The sequence below is a fragment of the Trachypithecus francoisi genome, unplaced genomic scaffold (genome assembly GCF_009764315.1).
Source record: "Trachypithecus francoisi isolate TF-2019V2 unplaced genomic scaffold, Tfra_2.0 Lachesis_group11, whole genome shotgun sequence".
NCBI lineage: Eukaryota > Metazoa > Chordata > Mammalia > Primates > Cercopithecidae > Trachypithecus > Trachypithecus francoisi.
In genome coordinates, this window is record NW_022681456.1 from 29,675,413 (window position 1) to 29,698,996 (window position 23,584).

The window sequence follows — 23,584 nt, forward strand, 5'->3', positions numbered from 1 at the left end:
AAGTTTCTAAAAGTAGAAATCATGTTTACACATGTCACCCGCTGGAAAGCTTATACTCCTTGCTTATAAAGTTTAGCTTCAGTTTTCTTGTTTCCTAACTCTTGACCTCCCTAGCTCCATAATTCCTGGTTTTAGATTGTTTATAGGTAAGCAGAAATTGATGTGCAAATGGGAGGTATTATTACTTTAGAATAATGATTTTCAACCAGGAGTCTCAATCTAGGACACACTGGACAATATCTGGAAACAATTTTTTTTTTCTTTTTGAGACATGGTCTCACTCTGGTTGCCCAGGCTAGACTGTAGTGGTGAAATCTTGGCTCATTGCAGCCTTTACTTCCCAGGCTCAAATGATTCTCCCATCTCAGTCTCCCGGGCAGCTGGGATTACAGGTGTGGATCATCATGCCCAGCTAATTTTTTTGTATTTTTAGTAGAGATGGGACTTTGCTCTGTTGCCCAGGCTGGTCTTGAACTCCTGCACTGAAGCAATCCATCCGCCTCCTCCCAGAGTGTTGGGATTACAGGAATGAGCCACCATGCCCAGCCTGGAAACATTTTTGAGTGCCACGATGGGAGAAGAAGGTGCTACTAGAGGTCAAGAATGCTGTTAAATATCTCACAATGCACAAGAAAGCCCCCTCCCACAAAGAATTATCCAGCCCAAAATGTGAAAAATGTCGAGGTAGAGAAACCCTGCTTTGGAATCATGCATGTGCTGCTTCTGTGTGAACAATGGAGAATTTCTAAGATTTGAAAATATGTCTTGGAACCCATTTTCAGAGATAAAGCATATGTTTTATCTCACACACAAGGTCTTGACATTCGTGGCATAACATTGATTTTCCCTTAAAGACCCTAATTTTACAGATGGGAATTTAGCCCCTTGAATTTTTCTGCAATCCTGCCCCAGAAATCGATAGCAGAAAAATGTTGCATAACATATCTTTTCTCTTTGGAGGCAAGGTTGGGTGGATACTCTGCAGGGAATTCTAGGAACATTCCCATCAGCTAGCATCCGGGTGATTAGACTGCATGGCTCTTTGGGTCGGGCACTGAACTCTTCCTCCTACCTGTGCAGCAACATCCTTCTGTATGGACACATTTCCTTCACTGAAGGCTTGATGTGCAGTTATGGACACATAAGGCATCCAATAAATAAACACGCAATGGATGAATGTGCTATTAGGGCCAAGGCTCTTTCCACTGGATTTTTCAGTGAGGGTCTCCCGACCAGATTTTTTTATCAGTCAAGGTCCCGATGTCATTTAGAGGGACAGTGTCTCTCCCCAGAATATTCTCACTGCTCCCTATAATCTATCAGTGCTGCCTGATGTTTTATCTGTTTCATTCCTTTGGGACAGGGTATTTTTGGTTCTAAGAGCACTTTTTAAATTAGAAAGCCATTGCAGAATGGAGGATTGCTGGTAAAAGTCAATCATATGTCCAACAGTTAATTTGTTAATCTAATTTTGAATTATGTATATATTTTGCCAAACACCATATAGGACTGTCACTAGAGAGAATGTAAGACAATTAAGTTTGGATGGGGAGATGAGAAAGTGCGAGTTTAAAGGATAGACTGGGTGAGCCGGCACTGATTTCAGGCCCTGAGCACATGGAGGAGTGTCTGGGAGGGGAAGACCAAGTGGAACACTGAAAGGGAGAATTGGGATGGCATAGAAGACAAATGATACCTATGACACATAGTGGCTTGTCAAACTTCTAGAGGTTTCAGTTCCCTGCATCATTTGCTCACCTGTCCAGGCCCATCATATTTGCACACTGTAGACTTTGTAGGGCAGTTTCCAAAGTTAGTTTGGCAGGGGTCCACAGGCAAGCACACTTGGCCATCCCCATGGTAGCCTTCTTGGCATGTACAACTGTGCCGATTTGGTCCCAGGTACGTACAATGAGCATGAGGGTGGCAGATTTTTTGTAAACATGGATTGATGGCTTGAGGGGCAACAGCAAAATGAGAGGCAGTTAGTGAACAGGGATGGAGAAGGAAAACTGAAGTGTGAACAACAGTGGATCACAGCTCATCAAAGCCGCAAAGGCAACTCACAGTTTTCAAACACAAATATTTCCTTTCATTTCCCCCATGAACCAGACAGATTTATGTATGGTCATCAGAAATTGTACAAATATTGTGTTGATATATTAGTTGGCCATTTGGTGTATGTAGTTGAATATAAAATAGCATGAAAGAAAACACTAACACTTACAGAATTTATAATATGTACTAAGCCCTGCTCTAAGAAGTTGCTATGTATTAACTCATTTAATCTTTACAATAATCCCTGAAGGTAGGTACCATTATTATCTCCATTTCACAGATAGAAAAATGGAGACACAGGCAGGTTAAAGGTCATGTAGTCAGTAGAAGGCAGATCTGAGACTGAACCCAGACAGTCTGGCTTGAGAGTCCATGTTTTTAACTGATATATAATACAGCTTTTTATAAAGTGAATAAAATCAAAAAGATAAAATAAGAAGCATTAAATGTTGTTCTAACATTGATTAAGGTGATATAAAAACATGTAAAAATCTATATATGTGATTTCATAAGAGAAGGAGAAGTTCCCATTTATTAAGCATTTTGCTTGGCACTTTTAATATACATTTCACTCAGCTACACAGAGAGAAGTAGAAATGGTCATTGTGTTAAGGAGGTTGTGAGGGTTTTTTTTTTTTTTTTTCCTGTTGAATAACCTAAACATCTCAATGAATAAACTAGTGGAATCTAAATTCTACTCACGCTCGCAGTATTTGCCATCGCCCTGGTAATTGGGAAGGCATTTGCATTCCAGTTTGTTTTCATCTTCAGTGGAAGGTGAACATCTGGAATTTTCTGGGCAGAGCAAGGCTGCACATTCAGGGATGGCTGCATAGGAAAATTGTTGAAGTACTTGCGTTAGTAGAATAACCAGTTCGTAAGACCCCAAAATGCAGTATTCCCTTTTATTAAAAAGCAATACAAACTCATTGTAATAATTTAAAAAAAAGAGCGCAAGAGCACATAAAATTAAAATTGTCTTCTTCTTAGTCTCCCAAAGTTGCCAATATCATCAATCAATAAAATATATTTATTTATAACATTTATCTGTATGATTTTGTAACAAAATAGAATCCTGTTAAAATATTTAGCAATGTAATTTTTAATTTAACAATATATTATGAAAGTCTTTAAGGATCTGCCTTGATCTCTAGTAACTGCATAGTATTTCAAAAGACAGGTGTGATGTAGATGGCTGTCAAAAACTATGAAGGGTCTGACATATCAGCCAACTTGCAAAGTGAACAAGTTGGGCTGATAAAGTTTCATGGACGATGGTAGAAGATACAAAACTTCCGGGTCAGAGTGGAAGTACAGCTTAATACTTAACAGCAGGGGCAGCAGCCAGGGTATCAGCATTTTGGCACTAGTTTTTCCAAACTTCAATTCCCATGGGGCAATTCAAAGAGGACTAGACTGAGACATGCACATACAGTGGGTTTCATTATAGGAGGTGAGCCCTGATCTTAGGGTACCTAATTTTTTTTTTTTTTTTATAATGGGCAATGTATTATTTAGGGATGAACAGGAGACAGAAACCACATAATTATTTGAACAGGGAAAGTTGTAATAGAAATGATTATGAACAATTAAAATCATGAAAAATCAGCCAGTGAGAGTTTAAAATAAAAGAATTCTAAAGAATAAAGAAATAGCAGGTCTATAAAGAGCAGCCACTGTACTAGGGCTGAGACAAGTACCCAACATACAACCTTTTTCCCTCCAGGCTGCGATCTTAATATCACCAGAAAAAGCATGGCATTAGTCACAAGATAGCAAAGTTGCAGAGATGCCTTGACCATATTTGCTGGAAATCTGCTCTCTGGGGTGGCTGGCAGGTCATGTGTAGGGAGGTCACGAGCCTTGGAACTCATTAGGTGCCAAAGGAATCTGCTAGCCAGTGGGCGCTGCTGGCAGCAGCAGCTAAGAAGCCACCTCTCTGTCATGCAGTGCACCTCTGTGTGTGGTTCAGGCCTGGGCAGCTCCAGACCAGCTGTGTGGGATTCAGGGGGTGTGTCCAGCTCCCCAGATGGCCAGCTCTTCAGGGGCCTTGCTATGCATGGGACTAAGGAGAGGAGTACAGAACAGCTTTCCCCTGGGCTGAAGCATGGGCCTGTGCAGTCTGGGGCTCCTGGCTGTGCTGCTACTTTCTAAGTCAAGCACTGGACAGTGTGCAGTGGCCAAATGCTGGAGGGAGCTGAGCTCTGCAGGAACCCAGCACTGGAGAAACTATGTGGGGCTAAGAAACAGAGAAAAGTTGTTCTTTGGGAGCCTGGTGAGTGAGTCAAACCAGAAACAGGGAGAGAGCCCCCACCTCTTCCTCTACAGTCCTTCTTTGATAAGGCTTCTCTACACTCTTCATTGATAAGGCTTCACGTTTTGCTAGCTAGCAAAGGAGAATCATTTATACAGCCCAGCTCCATTATCACAGAGTGGGCAAAAAGGGTGACTTTGGAGTTGAGAGGCACTGGCAGTAAGCATGCCTGCCCTTTGCTCCTGAGGGAGATACTATGTCTTCCAAGTCTGTTCAGTATACAAACATCCTTGAACAGATGATCTGGAACAAAGAGCAGTCAGTATATTGCTCTTAAGATGTGCACACATGTGAGAGATGCATGGAGAATTGTCTCCCAAGAGTGGCTAGTTGAGTAAAATAGTTCACAGAGACTATTCCCCCACCTCTTTCATAAACCAGAAGTTTTGGCAGAAAGTGGCTGCTCCTTCAGGATTACATTTTCCACCCCACTTTACATCCAGGAAAGGTCACGTGACTAGTTCATGCTGATGGAATATTGAGTAGAGGTTTTATACATTTTTCCTGGACTTTCATAAGCAAGTGCCTCTCCATCTTCTCTTTCCCATCTGTGATGGCTGGAAGCAGAGTACTCTGAGGTACTAGAGAATGACAGAGTCACAAGATGGAAAGATCTGGATCCCTAATCACCATGTAGTAGGGAGCTGGCACCAGCCAGGAACACCCACATTGGACTGTTACATGAGTGAGAACTACACTTTTTTAGTGTTAAGCCAGATGTTCCCAATAATTTTTTCATGGTACCCTGACATCAAAAGAAACACCAAAAAGGTTCATTTATTTAGCTGTTAGAATCACTTAGCAGCCATTTGAAAAAGTGACGTGCTTAATAGAAAAATGTCTATTTTTAAGTAACCACATTGACCTACGTATAAGACATGTGAGTGTGTTGGACACTGCACAACTTCTCAAACTTTAAAATTTGATACAGATTGGAGACTGGCACCCTCATTTCAGTCACATTGATTTTTACGTGGTACTTGCCTTTTATCATAGTAATCACTGAAAATGTACCTTTGCAAAGATATGATGTCACTGCAAGGAATTAGTGCGACCTCATGTTGAAATTGTGAACAAACTCAAGCTAGCCGTTCATGTGGGATCTGACAGATGTGTCTCTGTGTTTCCCTCAGAAATTTAAAATATCCAATAGTAGCCAGTGAATTTGATTGTAGTACCTTGGGACACCCTGGCGCACAATTTTAAAACCATAGTGTTAAGCCATTGAAGTTTTGTGTTTTTTTTTATAGCAACTAGCATTATCCTAACTAGTATAGGATGTACCACAACTTATTCAACCAATTTCCTACTGGTGGGAATTCAAGTTGCTTTCAGCTTGTTATCTTCCTACAAATAGCATTTCCATAAATTTCTTTGATCATATATGCTTACCTTTGCCTAATTCCTCTCCTCTTCTGGGGTAAATCCTTAGAAGTGGGGCCACAGAAGCATACTATAAGCATGTCTTCAAATTTAGTAAGTAAATTTTCCCCATAGGTTGTAGGAATTCACTGCCATTTTTTTCATACCCACAGATGGATATTATCTGTCTTTTCAATCTTTGTAACATAGTGGGCAAAAATAAAAAAAAAACAAACGAAAATAAACCCCCAGGACTCCAAATATGACTGCATTTTAATATGTATGGGTGTGACGATTAGTGGACTTAGCACCTTTTTCATGTTTATTGCTGGTTTTCATTTCTTTTTGAGACAGAGTCTTGGTCTGTCACCCAGGCTGGAGTGCAATGGCGTGATCTGGCTCACTGCAACCTCCACCTCCCAGGTTCAAGTGACTCTCCTGGGTCAGCCTCCTGAGTAGCTGGGATGACAGGCACCCGCCATCATGCCTGGATGATTTTTGTATTTTTGTAGAGACAGGATTTCTCCATGTTGGCCAGGCTGGTCTTGAACTCCTGACCTCAGATGATCCACCTGCCTTGGCCTCCCAAAGTGCTGGGATTACAGGCATGAGCCACCATGCCCAGCCTGTCTTTATTTCTTAGTCTGAAATTTAGACTTTAGACTTTACATGAATCCAATTTTTATTATAAAAATGTATCTGCCATGTGGATTTTAAATATTTTCGTCCTAGTCTCTTGTCATTTGGCTTGACAGAATTATTATTATTTTTTTACTTGGAAGCATATCTATTAGGGTTTTCCATTAGGTCGGCTTCTGTACTGGGTCTCCTGCCTTACTGAGAAGGCCTGTGCCCAGGAGTCCATTGGACAATGGCAGGAGTGACCAAGGAAGGGGGCTGACTGAGGATCACAGAAGGCCCCTCCCACCCATTTGCCTTTGCATTTGGACTGGAAGCTTGCATGGCTGTCCCAGCTACAGGAAGAAGGCAGAGGCTGAGTTTATTCATCCTGTTACTACCACCGCTCACGGCATTTCAACTGCTTCCAATAAAATGAGTTTGCATTTGCTGACTTTCAATCTCACCCAACCCTTTCATTTTACAGGAGACTAAAGTCCCGAGGATAAGTTAAATGAGGCTAGTGGCACAGGCAGAATGGCCGATTTCTTAACATCTCAGCTCCCAATTCACCCTTCAGAGCCGGCTCTGCCACCATGTGTTTCTCCTTCACAGAGCGATGTTAAGCTTTGCCAGCAGAGAGCGCTGGCGGGAGGCAGGGGCTCCTCTTTCTGCCTCCAGGGAGCCATGTGGTGCTGCTGCTGCCTGTTCCTTTGCTGCTGCGGGGTCTGCTCAGGAATGATCTGCCCCAGCGGTGCACCCAGAGTTCCTCGGTGACTGACCTTGCTTCCTTGGCCTGGACCTAGCGACCACCTTCCCACAGTCCTCTTGACATAGGCATTATGTATTCCAGGTTTTTTGCCTGAGAGGTCCCCGATTTCTTGTGCCTCACCCACCAGCCTCAGCTCCCCAAGGCCCTGGAGGGTTGCCCCATGCCTGCTAGGTGACTGTGGTCCAGTGCTGGCCTGGATAAAACAGCAAACTTCTCAGCCACCCACCACATCCTCTCCAACAAGGTTTAAATCCAGCCTTGGGGACAGCCACCCTCTTCCAAATTTGTCCCTCCTTTGTTACGCTCCATCCTCTCTAGAGTTCTGTTTGCATTTTTTACAGCTGCTCTCCTATCACAGCTTACTAATTATCCCTATTAAACTTCCCTTGTTTAAATCACCCCTCGGTTTCTAGCTCTTGATTGGACCCAGTATAATAGATTGCTTTCAGAATTTCCCATGGATTCAAATAACTTGAGTCCTAGCTCTCCTATTTACTAGTTGTGTGGCCTTTGGTGAATCACTTAGCCTTGGTTAAGCACCCTTTCCTCTTCCTTAGGGCTGTTAATGTGTTCCACCTTTGAGGCTCATAATCGAGAAGATGCTGTGTCTCCTTTACTAGGTGACTAACTTGTTGCCATGGCTTGTGTTGGCTTCCCAGCCCCAGGGTCCCTCTTTCCATTCTACCCTTCACGTGGCCTCCAGCTCAACCTTCCTAAAACATAGCTATAGCCTTGACACCACACTGCTTCTGTTCTCTCTCTTCCTCCTCCTCTCTTTCCCTCCTCTTCTTTTCTTTTCTCTTCTACATTCTCTTTTTAATTTCTGGTTTCTTTCCAGAAAACTTTTGGTGATACCTTGCCCCTGCAGAGAACCAGTAACAGATACAAAATTGAAATGCATACATTTGTGCCTATTTGATCTGGTGTGGCATTAAGGAAACTAGCAGTACTTACGCTTGTCACACTTGGGACCAGTGTACGCAGAGTAGCACTCACAGGTTCCATCGCCATCTAGTCCACTGTTGCACACCCCATGCACACAGTTGCACACTGGAGACAGAAAGTGGGGGATTTTTATCACCTGACATAGACTGTTGCTAAACATTCTGGAAGGCTAGTATTTTCAGATCATCTTTGCTGAGACTCTGCATAGTAAGGTGAAGAAGACTATGGATTTGAAGTCCTAGAGACCCTTGTTTGAACTTTGGTTCCTCTCCCTTTTATCAGCACCAGGATTTGTTTTTAACATATGGATAATAATGCCTACTTCCTGGGATTTCTATAGAGTCAAGTAACATAATGTATATAAAGCATGGGGCATATCATGTGCATTGGAGTTCTTTCCCCTACTCTGAAACTATTTACTTCATCTTTGGATATCTCAACAAGAGAATTAATTTAGTGTCTTATATAAACCTGTTATGTTTAAAAGAGAAAAGCTACTACTAACTCAATCACTGTTGGTAGCAGATATCTATACAAATAAGTCCTACCTATTGATGGGGCGATGCAAGGATAAAAAAAGGAAAATACTCAAAAGGGTCTAGAATAACCATGCCATATTTTCTAGCTTGATGTTTTAGCCCAAGCTAAATGTGACAGATCATTTCAGGGATGATAAATGAAGGGCATTTGAAATGGATGTGAATGGTCAACTCTTTAGTTTGCGGTTGGTTTGTAGCAAGATTTACTATCAGGCTAGGCCATCAGCATCCCATGGCCAGCCCTCTCTGGAGCATGCTGTATTAGTTTTCTATCGCTGCCATAACAAGTTCCACAAACTTAGTGACTTAAAACAACACAAATTTATCTTATAATTCTGGAGGTCAGAAGTCCAAAATGTACTCATTGAGCTAAAATCAATGTTTCAGTTGGGCTGCTATTGCTCTGGAGACTTTAGGGGAGAATCTTTTGTCTTTTCTAGCTTCTAGAGCACATCTTTATTCCTGGGCTCAGGAAACCCTTTCTCCACCTTCAGAGCTAACAATGGCAGGTCAAATACTTCTCATGCTACCATTTCTATGGTTCTCTCTTCTGTCTTTCTCATCCACTTACAACAACCCTTGTGATTACATTGGACTCACCTGGATAATCCAGGCTACTCTCCCTATCTTAAATCAGTCAATTAGCAACCTTAATTCTACCTGCAACCTTAATTCTCCTTTGCCATATAACCTAACATATTCATAGGTTCCAGCGATTAGGACATTTTGGGGGCTCATTTTTCTGCCTACTACACGTGTCTTCAGTGCATATAAGCCAACTTAATATTAGCTTAAATGAAACATAAGAAGATGCACCTGCTTAAAAACTTAACCAGAAATACCAGCAAAGCAAGGATCAATGAAGTTTAAAGTATTCCAAACATCTAATAAGTCATCAAGTCCTTTGTTTTCTCTGTCTCTATCTCCCACCTTGATCTTCTGCTCTTCATCTCCACTGGTGCCATTTTTGTTCAGGCCTTTATCATATTTTGCCTGGACTATTGCAGTAGCATGATACCTGGTCTTGCTATTTCTAGTTTCTTGCCTTTCCATTTCATTCTTTTCATTTGATTAGCAATGGCATCAGGGTGACCTTCCCAAAAAATATCTCAATGACTCTCAATTACCAACCAAATAAAAGTTAGATTTCTCAGTTTGGTAAACAATGGCCGTTCCAACCTGACTCTAACCTTGGTAAGTTTTCATTTTCATCTTTCACCACTTTATTTTATACATCTTCAATTCTTAGCATGTGGGATGATTCATTCACTATTCATCATCCTTCCTTTAAAACTCTTATGGAATACATATTATGTTCAGAGTATCACGCTAGAGATTAATGCCCAAAAATAAACAGGACAAAGTCTCTGCCATCAAAGAAATCACAATCTAATGGCAGAAGAAAACAGCCAATCCCAATGCACTGGGATAAATGCTATGAAACGACCAACCAATGGAAGCTGGCCAGGAAAAGAGAAAGTGGGGTTGGCCCAGGGAAGACCACGCCAGGTGGAAGCAGCAGGAAATGCATCTTGCATGTTCACACCTCCAGGCTTTTCCTCTGCTGCGCTCCCTTTCGTGTGCTAACTGGAATCCTTGTCATCCTTCAAGGCCGGCCAAAGCCCCCACTTCTGTGTTGCCATCTCAGTGGTCTCCAAACAATCTGTGCTCCTCTGGCTCCAGCAACACTTTCTTTGTGCCATGTCCACTATTGCATTCTATGACAACTACAAGTTTGTTAATGCCTGACAGCTGAAGACCACCAGGAGTGCACCAATGGTCAAATCAAGTCAGCAGCAAGGGTGAGCCATTCTGGGAGAAGTCGCAGTAGGCTCTTATGTCAGGCAGGAGAGACTAGATAGTTCTCATGGTCATCCATTGTTGTTGAGTCTCTGTTCAGACATGATTATTCCCTGGTCTAATTTTTGTCTTTTCCTCCATGGATATAGTGAGTCTTTTGTCTGATGGTGATATTCTGCGAAATTCTTTATGCTTAGCAGTGGAACACCACAGCCTCTCTGGTAGCAACTAGGCCAGCAGCCAGGAGACAGCTGTCAGGGCTGCTGTTTTATTTCTCAATCTGTATATTTTTCTCCCCTATTAGATTGGGACTGCTTGAAATGACCTCCCCACCCCTGTATTTCCCTATATGTTTTACGGTGCCCTGTAACAATACCAACAGCTACGCAACTAAATTTTAGATAACGACATTGCCCAGCAGGGCTAGGATTAGGGTGAGGAGAGTGAAACAGCGTCGTGCAAGTGCAGAGCTGCATCCCGCTGTCATTTAGCATTTTGATGTTTCATTCAATAATTTTAAAAGTATTATTGTCATGGGTTGAGTTTTGTCTCCCAAAATAATATGGTGGAGTCCTCATCCCCAGTACTTCAGAATGCTCCTGTTTGGAAGTAGGGTCATTGCAGATGTAATGAGTTAAGATCAGGTCATACTGGAGTAAGGTGAGCCCATAATCCAATATGACTGGTGTCCTTATGAGAAGGGGAGACACCACAGACACGATGGGAAGAGGCATGTGAAGAGAGAGGCCGAGATCGGAGTGATACTGTCACAACCAAAAACAGCTGGGGCTACCAGAGGCTGAAAGAAGCAAGGAAGGACCTTCTTCTAGAAGCTTCAAAAGGAGCATGGCCCTGCCAACACCTTGATATTTGACTTCTAGTTTCCAGAACTGGAACAATAAGTTGCTGTTGTTTTAAGCCACCCAGTATGTAGTACTTTGTTGCAGCTGCCCTAGGAAATCAATGCAGTTATTGATCTTGATTTTTGAGTTGTTTTGATGCCTCCTTAAATTTTTCACCCGAGGCCCCACACTTCTCTTTACTGAGTGCTTACTATCTAGCAGGCATTTTGCCAAGTGCGTTGCATGCGTCATCTCATGTTTACCACATCCTTTGAGGTAGGTATCATTACTACCTGTGTATCACACATGAATAAAAGGGAGATAGCTAGCTCAAGTAGTCCCTCAAATAACTGAAGAATTAAATGGGATTTGCAGTGTCACCCTCCCTTCAAAACTCAATTGACATTGTTTCTATTTTAGCCAAGCACTTTGATATCTACCTATGGCTGTGGATTTTTGGAATAAACAAGTTCTGGAGAGCAGTAAAGTTGGTTATGGAGATAGCGGGGTGAGGAGGGAGTGTACTATGGGCTCAGTGGAGAAGATTCAATTCAATTCAAAAATATTTACCCAGCTTTATCAGGCACTAGGTATACAACATGTGAGTAATTGATAATATCTAAAGTCTAGGAGCTCGCAGTGCAGTGGGAAGCCAGGCTCTAGGAGATACAGTGACAATTCCTGTCCCAAGTATTGTCATGCAGCCATTGGAGGAAGGTGAGGGCCACAGAGGGTTCCTGCTCCCAACTCAGATGCAAATTGCGAGTGTTGTCCTTGTCATTAAGATTGCCCTCCTGGCTGTATGGTCTTGGCCCAAGGCCCTGGCATGAGCCTCTCCCTTCATGCCATCTTCCACTACAGCCTCTATACTGGATTAACTGCCAGGCACTGGCAGCTTTTGGAAGCTTCTGACACTGCATTGCAGGCTGCCAGCTGCTGCCAGGAACATGTCCTTGGGAAGGAGATGTGAGTGGCAGAGGGTTTCCCAGATGATCATTGAAAGAACGCTTGGTACTTGTTAACCAGTCTCAGTAAATCTCTAGAGACACATAAAACTTGGGTGGTATAACTTTAAAGTGGTGAAAGCCATGGCCATGCTGCAGAGGGATGGTATGCACAGCCTCCTGTGACGTGCCCCATAGCAGAGTAAGCTGCTCCCTCTTCTGTGCTCCCAAAGGATCTTGTCTGGGCTGTACACACTGCATCATCACAGTCGTCACCCACATTTTCAGCTCCTTGGGACTGGGCACCTAATCTCATCACTCTTAGAATCTACATCACCTGTCTGGTGTGTAATGTATGATGGACACTCACCAGAGGCAGACTGGGGCAGCGCTTGGGGGCCCAGGCTCTGGAGTCACACACATGGGGTCAAATCCTGCCTCTGCCCCCATAATAGCTGCATGGCCTTCAGCAACCCTCTCTGCTTCTTCATACGTAAAAGGAGAACCCCCACCTCCTTTGGAGAGTTGTAGTGAGGATCCAAAGAAACCCCTCTGCACATGGTCTGACACACAGGAGGTGCTTAGCAAATACGAGTGACTCTTCTTAACAGTACATGGTTGTGGGATTGATTTGGGGATCACGTTAGAGAAAACGGGCTTTGCAATCTGGCTAGCTGGAAAGGAGGCACTGAGCAGGCTGGGGTACCGGCAGCAGAGATGAAAACCTTTGGCTGCTGCAGCTCGAAATCATCTCTAAACCAACTAGCAGTCTAGGAGGAGAGTGCTCCCACAGAAGATTACAGACAGTGTTAAAAATAAACTGCACCTAATAGAGCTGTCCTACTTCCAGGCAGAATGGCCACCTCCCCGGACCAACGTCTCATTGGATGATACAACACTGGCACCCAGTGGATGCCTGGATGAAAAGGTTTGCAGTCTCCATAGTCCTTGTCAGTGGGAAACAACCAGCCATTGCTGAGTCATTCATCCATCCATTCATTCATCAGTGACTTGCTTGCTGTTGGATTACTTTTGTCCTCACTTAATACTTACTTCCATTGATTGAGTGCTTGTGACATAATACTAGGAGCTTTACTATGTTGTCAATCTCATGAAATTGATGTTATTATTCCTGTTTTATAGATGAGAAAGGCTTAGGGGATTTAAATAGCTTGCCCTTGGTCACACACCAAGTAGGGTCCGTTTCAAACTACGGTCAGACTGAGTTTAAAGCCTGTTCTCTTCATTGTTACATCCTAGAGCTATGGTATTTAATTTGGTAGCCACAAGCCACATGTGCCTATTTAAATTTGAATTAAGTGATATTTAGTGCAATTTGAATTTTAACTCCTTAGTTGCACTAGCCCCATTTCAGGTGCTCAATGGTCACATGTGGCTAGTGGCTACTGTACAGGACAGTGCAAACAGACAATATTTCTATCATCACAGAAAGTTCCATTGGAATCCACAGCTTGGAAGTTTTTCTCTTGGGTCTCAGTTTAAGTTTCCAGTTTTCTTATCTAAAAATTTAGGTGTTGGAACCATCTTTCTCCCTTTCACTTGCCCTTTCTCCATGACACCAAGTGTGAAGGGAGGATCCTTCCTTTATTTGGAAATGTTGGGAATTTCCCTGTGCGTCTCTGCTGAACGGTAACCAACGCCAGTGTCTTGGAGATAACATGGGTCTTCTTCCTCATTTGTCATCTCCAGACAATTTACTAGGCTTTCTTGGGATCTAAGCAACACTGGATGCTTTCTTTACTCCTTCCCATTTCAATATATATTTAGCATATGTGATTTAAATTCTTAAATGGCAGGGAAGGGTAAATTTGGGAGCAGACAGGCTATTTCTATACAGTTGACTGATTACATTTTAGTCGCTGTCCTTTAATGTAATGTTTAACTTTAAAAACACATGGGATACCAATATCCATTGTTTTTGGGGTTTATTTATTTATTTATTTGAGATGGAGTCTTGCTTTGTCACCCAGGCTGGAGTGCAGTGGTGCGATCTCAGCTCACTGCAACTTCCGACTCCTAGGTTCAAGTGATTCTCCTGCCTCAGCCTTGCAAGTAGTTGGGACTACAGGCCTGCGCCACCACACATAGCTAATTTTTGTATTTTTAGTAGAGATGGGGTTTCACTGTGTTGGCCAGGCTGGTCTCAAACTCCTGACCTCAACGAATCCAGACTTAGCCTCGCAAAGTGCTGGGATTACAGGCGTGAGCCACTGAGCCCAGCCCCAATATCTGTTTTAAATTTGCTTTTGCTAACAGCCTTGTGAAATAATCTCTATAGAATGGTGGGTGAAGAAACACCTATGATTAAGGGATGCTAGGGAATAATAATCATAACATTTATTATGTACTTATTATCCCATTAAATTCTCTCTAAAAGAGGCAATATTAGATAGCATGCTTCATAAAGTCTCCATGATTAGCAGTCCTAGAGCTGAAACCTTGTCTGAGTCTAAAGCCTGGATTCTAAAACCATGCTTCTGGGTCAGGAGAACATCACTGGAGCAAACTAGATAATTCATTCATTGATTCATCTAGTCATATACTCAGTCACTCATTTATTCATCCAACAACAGTGTAGTGAATGTCTACCAGGCAGGCAGCAGGTGGAAGGTACTGGAAATAAAGATACCACAGCACCTGCCTAAGAGGACCTTATGGATTAGAATAAGGCAATGCCTCTGCAATTGCGGATAAAATTTATTACAGAGTTTGCAAACTTATGGGGGTGGGATGTGTTGTGTGTGCATAGGTTTCCTTGCCAAAAATATTTGAATTGAAGCAGTGTCTACTGAGTTTAATTTTTCTATGAAAGTCAGAGCCCAAGTGGTGGCAAAAAGCTACCCACATCTTTTTGGGAGATGTGGATCTAGCAGACACTGTTTCTACCACACCCACATTCTTTAGACCTTAATGACTGCGATTGTGAGCCTTCCAGCTAACTTCCAGGATCCACAGCTCTTAGCCTGAGGGTTTTGTGTGAACCTGAGGATGGGCACTCTGCCTGGGTGCTCTCTAGACACTCTAAGTGGCAGGGAGTGAAAAACTCTCCCCACTTGACTATGTGTATTGATTCCCTGTCGCTGCTGTAACACATTGCCACACACTTAGTGTCTTAAAACAACACAAAGTTATTGTCTTACATTTCTGAAGATAAGAAATCCAAAATCACCATGCTAAAATCAAGGTATTGGCAGTGTTGTGCTCCTTTTTGGAGACTCTGGGGAGAATATGTTTCCTTGTCTTTTCCACCCTCAAGAGGCCACCCACATTCCTTGGCTCATGGCTTTTCCTTCTTCAAAGCCAGAAATTGGCGGATCAAGTCTTTCTCACATCTCGTAACTCTGACACTCCTCTTCTGTCTCCCTTCTCCATCCTTAAGGACCCTTGTGATTAACACTGGGCCTTCCCAGATAACCCAGGATAATCTCTTATCTTAAGGTCAGCTAATTAGCAACCTTAATTCTATTTGTTACCTTAAGTTATGTTTGCCATGTAAGGTACCATATTCACAGGTGCTAGGGATTTGGATGTGGACATTTCAGGGAGCCATTATTCTGCCCACTGCACTATGGATCCTTCTCCCCTTGGGTGAGATGACTGAGCTGTGTGTTCTGCACCGACCCCCAGAACTCCCTGGGGCATCAGGCTCCAGTGGTCCACAGTGGCACTTGGCTTAATAACGTCCTGTTTATTTTCCCCACATTATTTCCTCACATCCTCGTGTTTCATGGGATCACCATTTAAATAAACTATTTGTTACTCGAATCTCTATCTCGAGTCTACTTCTGGACGCAGCCAAAAATAAGAGAGTGAACAAGCCAGTCTCAAGTTTGTTTCTTTAATTTGGAGCAACAATCTCTGACCACCTTAGGGAATTATTTGTGAACTCCCAAAAGGAAGGGAACCATTAGAATTAGGTGGGGCCCACGGTATAATTGGAAGTCTATGGATCTATGCTGAGACCAGGATCCAGAAAGAGCCCAGAGAAAAGTTGGGCAGTCAAGGAACAGTTAGCAGTGGAATCCTAGAGCCTGGGGAGAGGGAGTCATAAAGATGGCTGGAAGCATTTCTGGGGAGTAGCTGACTGCACATGCCAGGGCTGAGAACCTCAGGAAACACTGTCTCTGTTTTCAACGACTGCATTTAACAGTTTTGTTGTCAACTTTTTGTTTTCCCTATGTAGACTTGGTTACACATGTTAAAGTGAACTAATCATGGCTTGATAAGGACTCTGTACTTCTATATCTGAGTCCTTGTGGACGAACTGCAACCTAGCTTAATAGATAGACAAGACTGAAAACCTAACTTAGGAGTATGCGCCTGTAACAATAGCTGAGTCTTGGCCAATCCCAGCGGCTGTACTTCGATCATTCATATACTGCTGAGTGTTCAAATTATGTTCAAATAAGGCAAATGCCGAGCTGTAACCAATCCAGCAGTTCTGTACCTCACTTCCGATTTCTGCACGTCATTTCCTGTTTTTTGTCTACAAATCTTCCATCACACGGCTTCACTGAGTCTCTGTGAATCTGCTGTGATTCTGGGGACTGCCCGATTCATGAATTGTTCATTGCCCAATTAAACTCCTTTAAATTTAATTCTGCTGAAGTTTCTTTTTTATCACACATAACTATTCAGTGTTTTCTCCTCAAGGAGTAATCTTTCCCGTGGACTGTCAACCCTTAAAAATGTGGTGATTACACAGAAATCAGACATACCTGCTGAACAGCTGGGTCCAAATAAGTTGTCATCAGCACAGGTTTCACAGGCTGTTCCATCAAACCCTTCCTGCAAAACACCCCAGGTGGTTGACATTAGACTCAAGGGGACCCATGGTACCAGGAAGGCCTTGGATTTCCAACTCAGCATTTGTTTCTCAAATATATTTTCCCTCTGTGCCTTTCCCAGAGCTTCTTCTTTCTGTTTATTTGTGTTATCGTTGCATACATTAATCCCTGTGTCATTTTGTACTAAGGGTCTGAAGCTCTGCAGGAGAAAGCTGCTTTGTCAGTCCCAAGATATAAATAGATAGCAAGTGCTAGCAGCCATATCCCGACTTTGCCCAAGAGTGAAAGGAAAATGCTTTCAGTTTTGGTTTTTTTTTTGAGACTGAGTCTTGCTCTGTCACCTAGGCTGAAGTGCAGTGGTACGATCTTGGTTCACTGCAACCTCCGCCTCCCAGGTTCTCCTGCTTCAGCCTCCTGAGTAGCTGGGATTACAGGTGCACACCACCACACCTGGATAATTTTTGTATTTTCAGTAGAGACAGGTTTCACCATGTTGGCTAGGCTGGTGTCGAACTCCTAGCCTCAAGTGATCCACCCACCTCAGCCTCCCAGAGTACTGGGATTACAGGCGTAAGCCACCTGCCCAACCTCAGTTTTGCATTTCTGAAGACAGTTGAGCTCAATCTTTTTCAGAAGGATTTCCTTGTATTTAAATCCCCTAGGGCTTGAAACTTGCAAAAAGTCACTTTCATGAGATAACGAAGAAAGTCTTAAACTGGTAAAAGAAAATCTTGAACTGGTAAACCTAACGGTTCACAAAGGATGCAGAGGATAGCACCATAAGGGTCATCTGCTAATAGTGATTATTAATATTAACAATGACAGCAATTTCTATAGTCCTGTATAGTGTCATAAAGTATTTTCACATATATGGCCTTATTTTACTTTTTCAACAGATGTTCAAATGTTATTACAAAGATACTGTTTCAAACTCCGCCTCCCGGGTTCAACTGATCCTCCTGTCTCAGCCTCCCAAGTAGCTGGGATTACAGGCACTGGCCATCATGCCCAGCTAATTTTTGTGTTTTAAGTAGAGATGAAGTTCCACCATGCTGGCCAGGATGGTCTCCATCTCCTGACCTCGTGATCCGCCCCCCTCGGCCGCCTAAAGTGCTGGGATTCCAGGCGTGACCCACCACGCCCGGCCTGAAACCCATTTATGCAAGTGGATATGCTTAAGACTGAGCAGTAATTGACTCTTCTAAAGGCCCCCAGGCTCTAAATGGTCATTTTGTTGCAAATGGCACACTTTAAAAAAATTAATACTTCTACCTCTTAGGAACTTCGCTGTATATGTGCGTGTGCACGTGTGTGTGTGTGCGTGTGTGTGTGTGTATTTAAGGAGGATCAACAGGTAAGAAGGTGGGGAGCAGAATCCAGGAAAGGAAGAACACATTTTCGAACTTACTTGGCAGGAGCAGGTTCCATTTCCTTCCATGCCTTCAGCACAACTGCCCCTGCCATTGCAGGGTGACGCCGCTCCGCCTGGGCACTCTAGGGAATCAAACAGCTCAGATGTATTCATTCGTGACTGCACACAAGCATTCTGCAATGATGCGCTTAAGCACCTACTAAGTGTGCTAGTTGCCAGGGATAAGAAATACTTGCAGAACCTGTTGGTGTCATCTAGGGTTTTACAGAAGAGGCAGGAGTATACACAGGTGAACTGCAATGTGGTCACGAGCTGCATTAGAAAGTATCCACTGTCTACCATTTCTTGAGCGTTTGCTATACACTTCACAATGATCTAATTAGATCATTCCTATTGCAACCTTCAGGGGTGGTTGCTATTGGTGCTGGCTAGCAGATGAAAAGACAATTTCAGAGAGGTTGCATATACTCACCCAAGGTCTCACAGTTTATAAGTTGCAAAGCTGGGACTTTAAGCTCAGACCTTAGCATGACTAAGGCCAGGCCTCTTCATAGGTGTGCTAGAAAGGGTATTGAGAGAGTCCAGAGAAGGGAGGTATTGATGCTGCCTTAGGGAGTCTGAGAGACCTCCCTGAAGAGGAGTTATTTAAATGGCGCTTTTGAAGGTGCAGTAGGAGTTGGCTATGCTTAAAAGGAAAGGATGTCTCAGGAAGAGGCAATAGCAAGTACAAGGTCTTGGAGTTGTAAAAGGGCATGACCTGTTCTGGGAATGATCGAGCTTGGTGGGACTGGGACTTGGGAGCTGGGTGTGAGAGTTGTGGGGGGCTGATGAGGTAAAATAGGACAGTTGGGGACAATTAATGAAGTGCCTAGTATGGTAAGCAAAGGAATTTAGATTTTACTCAGAAGCTGATTCCTGACATGCATAAATACTTCTGTGATATTCTAGATCTGAATTGGAGCTTTGATGGCTATTTATTAGAGGACATTCACTAAACATTCAGGGAATACCCTAATATGTGCCAAGCATTATATTCCATGTTGGGGCAGGGGGACATTTAGCTAGAAAGCCACATATTACAATGCCCAGAATCAAATAGAGAATTAAAAATTATGGTAAGTGACTGAAGTTTAAGTTACTATTGTGATGAAGATGAAAATACATTCTATTTCTTTTTATACTTGCTGTTGTTCTACACTTTGAGTGCTGAGTTGACATGGATTTATTGCCAATTTGGATGAGCTCTGACTGTTTAAATAAGAAATCTGGACCTGCAAGCACCAAGCAGAAACATGCAATGACCATGAAATGTGTCTGTGTGAATGAGGCAAGATGAAATGTTATCTCACATTTAAGTTAGCAAGGTAAGTGCCTTCCAACAAGACAGGAAGTTCTAGATAATTGTATTAGTCCATTCTTATGCTGCTAATAAAGATATGCCTGAGACCGGATAATTTATAAAGGAAAGAGATTTAATGGACTCACTGTTCCACATGGCTGGGGAGGCCTCACAATTATGGCAGAAGACAAAGAAAGAACAAAGTGACGTCTTACATGGCAGCAGGCAGGAGGGCATGTGCAGGGGAACTCCTCTTTATAAAACCATCAGATGTCGTGAGACTTATTCATGATCATGAGAACAGCATGGGAAAGGCCTGCCCTCATGATTCAATTACCTCCCACTGGGTCCCTCCCATGACACGTGAGAATTATTACAATTCAAGGTGAGATTGGGTGGGGACACAGAGCCAAGCTATATCAATAATAATAAAGGATGCATTTGTTTACAACTCATAGCAATCCCCTGAAGTTAAATCTTATTTTTAGCCATACTTTCTAGATGAGGAAACAGGCACAGAGTGGTTAACTGACTTGGCCAAAGTCACCCAGTTGGCAAGGGGTAATGATAGACACACTTACCCTTCCTCTACTGAAGTGACCACCTTCCTGCTGTCCCTTCCCTCCCATCCCCATCCCATAAGACCTTTGCCATAAGCTTTCCTGTGCCACAGCTCATTCTGCCACATATCTTCCCTGTGGCATGTGAAATCAGCATCCATGGAAAATAAAAATGCATTTGTCTTAGTTGATTCAGGCTGCTACAACAAAATGCCTTAGACTGGGTGGCTTATAAACAACAGAAGTGTATTTCTCACAATCCTGGAGGCTGGGAAGTCCAATATCAAGGTGCTGGCAGATTCTGTGTCTGGTGAGGGCCTGTTTCCTGGTTCATAGATGGTGACTTCTCACTGTATCTTCACTTGGCGGAAGGGGCGAGGGAGCTCTCTGGGATCTAATCCCATCCATAAGGGCTCTGTTCTTATGACCTAATCACCTCCCAAAGACTTTATCTTTTAATATAATCACATTAGGGGTTAGGTATGAACATGCGAATTTTGGGGAGACACAAACATTCAGACCATAGCAGCAGTTCTTGAAGAAAGAGACTTCTAAGCACTAAGAGAGGCAGCTCTCTGAAAGAGACCCTAGGTACTCCCTTAAGTTACTAGGCTAGTTCTTTAGAAGAAAATTCATAATGTGCAGGTACTATAGAAGTGGGAGTCATATCCCTCTGTAGATGATTTTCTGTCTGGCTCCTTCCGATTCCTTCCTGCATCCAGAATATTAGCAAACTACACAGTCTAAATTGCCCATTTTGATCTGTGGTATTTCCACAGCAGTGGCAGAGCCAGGTTCAAAACCTGGAAAGATGCTCCACTCTACTGCACCATTTATGACTAACATCCACCATTAACAGGCAGGTATGCACCCCAGGACAACAGCTCAGGTAACAGGCATGTTTGTGGGGCAAGGGAAGGGGAAGACATACTGATGGGTAGCTAATATTCATAAGTATTCAAAAAGCAAGACATTGGTTTGGGTTGCTCTCACCAACTAGGCTAGTAGTGGCATGAAATGCGATGGTGCCATGGGAGGAGCTGGGACATTGCAGTCAGAATGTTCTGGGTTCGAATCCCAGCTAAACTCTTTGCTTGCAACCCTTTGCTTTTGACAGAGTCCATGCCTGGCTCTGAGATTCAGTTCAGGTGTATGTGGGGACAATACTGTCTTCTAGGCAGGTTGTTGTAGGGCCTGGAAATATTAGGTGCTTAATGAATGATAGTTGCTATTATTCAGAGTGGATCTTCTTGAGTTTTTGTTTTTTCAGACTGGTACTGTAACAGTTAAAACACTCAGGAAATAAATTACTGGTACTTGTTTGAATCAGACCATCTAAGATCTTGGATATTTACAAGTGAGCATACAGACTTGGTTCCTATTTCCATGATCCTACCAGTCTAGTGAGGAGAGAGTTGTGGATTAAACAGACACTCAGGTAATACTGATTCATGGACTGGACTAAGGGTTGTCAGGGGAAGAGATCTAGAGCTCTCATCACTTCACCTACTTGATCTTACTAATAGTTACCAAAAATAATTTAATTCTAAACAGCCCAGTTGGTTTAGATCTGATCTCAACAGATGGCAAAAGCTAGATCATTAAGAAAGGGCCCTGTTAAAGGTTTTGGTCTTTGTCTTAGGATGAGCAGCAGGAGGTGAGGATGTAGAGGAAGGGAGAGAGCTGAATCAAGCAGGGACCAGGTAAACACTTGGGAGCCAATCTGAAAAGCAACTGAGCCATTTGAGTTCACTCACATTGTTGGGGAAAGGGTGCTAAGAGAGCATCTTCATAAATCATTCACCATCAAATAGTTCTTCTCCTGTGTGCTTTTTATAGGAGGCCCTTCTTGAGCTGAGATGGTGTTTTGTGAGCCAGGGCCAGCCCTGTGCAGAGCTAGGAAGGTAGTGACAGCTCCCAACTATTTCCCTCTCTTGTTCTCTGTACCTCTCCCCAGAAATGGGTGTACAAGCTGCTGTCTGGGTGACACCCAGTTTGCTTTCTGGGCTTGCTCAGAGCAACACAGGTCCTCCTGCAGCCTGAGACTCATCAATCAGTGCCACCTTGCAGAAATGTCCTCCCAGGTATTTTTACATTTTCAGGCAATGATGCCTAAATCCCAGTCTCTCAAACTCACATTCCACTGAATCTGTTCCTCCAAGCATGGAACCAACTTATCTCCATGTAGCCAAATAGACTATTCCACACTCTTCTAGACATGCCTTTCTCTCCATACCTTATCTGTGCTTTTCCCACCTTCAAAGACCCTTTCCCTGACCCTGCCTCTGAGGCAGATTTGACTTCCATCCTCTGGGTGCCTGTTCCACTCAGCTCATTCCTATTATAACACACGTGGCAGAACATGGGGCAGAGTCATTTCTTGAGAATATAACCATGCTCTAGGCTACGCTGATCAGAGAGAAATTGGGGAGCTTCCCCAATTCCAGTTCCCAAGAGTGTGACCTTGTGTTTAGGAAGTCTGGACATTCTTTTTCCTTAAGGACAGTTAATATACCTTTCTTTTAAAAAATCTAGGCAGGTGTTTCTCTAAGGGTGATTCACTGGACCAGGTGTTTGGAATCCCTTGGGAGTGGAGAACTTTTACAAAGGCAAATTTCCAAGGCCCTCCTCATTAGGTATGTGATACAGTTTGGCTGTGTCCCCACCTAAAATCTCATCTTGAATTATAATCCTCATGTGTCAAGGGCTGGACCAGGTGGAAGTAATTGGATCATGTGGCAGTTTCCCCATGCTGTTCTCATGATAGTGAGTGAGTCTCACGAGGCCTGATGGCTTTATAACTGTCTGGCATTTCCCCTGCTTGCTCTTACCCTGTCCTGCCACCCTGTGAAGAGGTGCCTGCTTCTCCTTTGCCTTCCACCATGATTGTAAGTTTCCTGTGGCCTCCCCAGCAATGCAGAACTGTGAACCAATTAAACTTTTTTCCTTTATAGATCACCCAGCCTTGTGTATTTCTTCACAGCAATGTGAGAATGGACTAATACTGTATGCGAGCCATGAACAAGCACCTCTTAGATCTCCAACTTCAGAAGCATAATTACCTTGAAATCTACTATTTTTTCATGAGACTACACTTCTCATGACTCCTTCCAGCCCATGACTGAGCATGGTAGAGACGCCAGGGCAGGCCCACTCCTTTAAGATGCAGGCTTCCTCTGCTGGGTGATTTTGGCTAGAGGACTCCTCATCAGCTTTACCAAATTTTCTTAGACCTACATATAGTCTATAGCTTTTCCAACTAACCTTCCTTGACTCCCTCTCTTGTTCACAAGGGTCAGACCTGCATTGCT

General features: G+C 43.2%; 1 protein-coding gene across 2 annotated transcripts in view; it reads right to left on the reverse strand.

The window, feature by feature from the left end:
• The window catches only part of STAB2 (stabilin 2), a 168,906-nt gene that overhangs the window by 124,198 nt on the left and 21,124 nt on the right, over positions 1-23,584 (reverse strand). For both annotated transcript variants that reach the window (XM_033220865.1, XM_033220866.1), the window contains exons 4-8: positions 18,411-18,496; positions 16,934-17,003; positions 8,079-8,174; positions 2,761-2,886; positions 1,759-1,955 (exon numbers count right to left, since the gene is read on the reverse strand). In XM_033220865.1, coding sequence (XP_033076756.1) covers positions 1,759-1,955; positions 2,761-2,886; positions 8,079-8,174; positions 16,934-17,003; positions 18,411-18,496 — 575 coding nt within the window. The remainder of the gene's footprint in view (positions 1-1,758; positions 1,956-2,760; positions 2,887-8,078; positions 8,175-16,933; positions 17,004-18,410; positions 18,497-23,584) is intronic.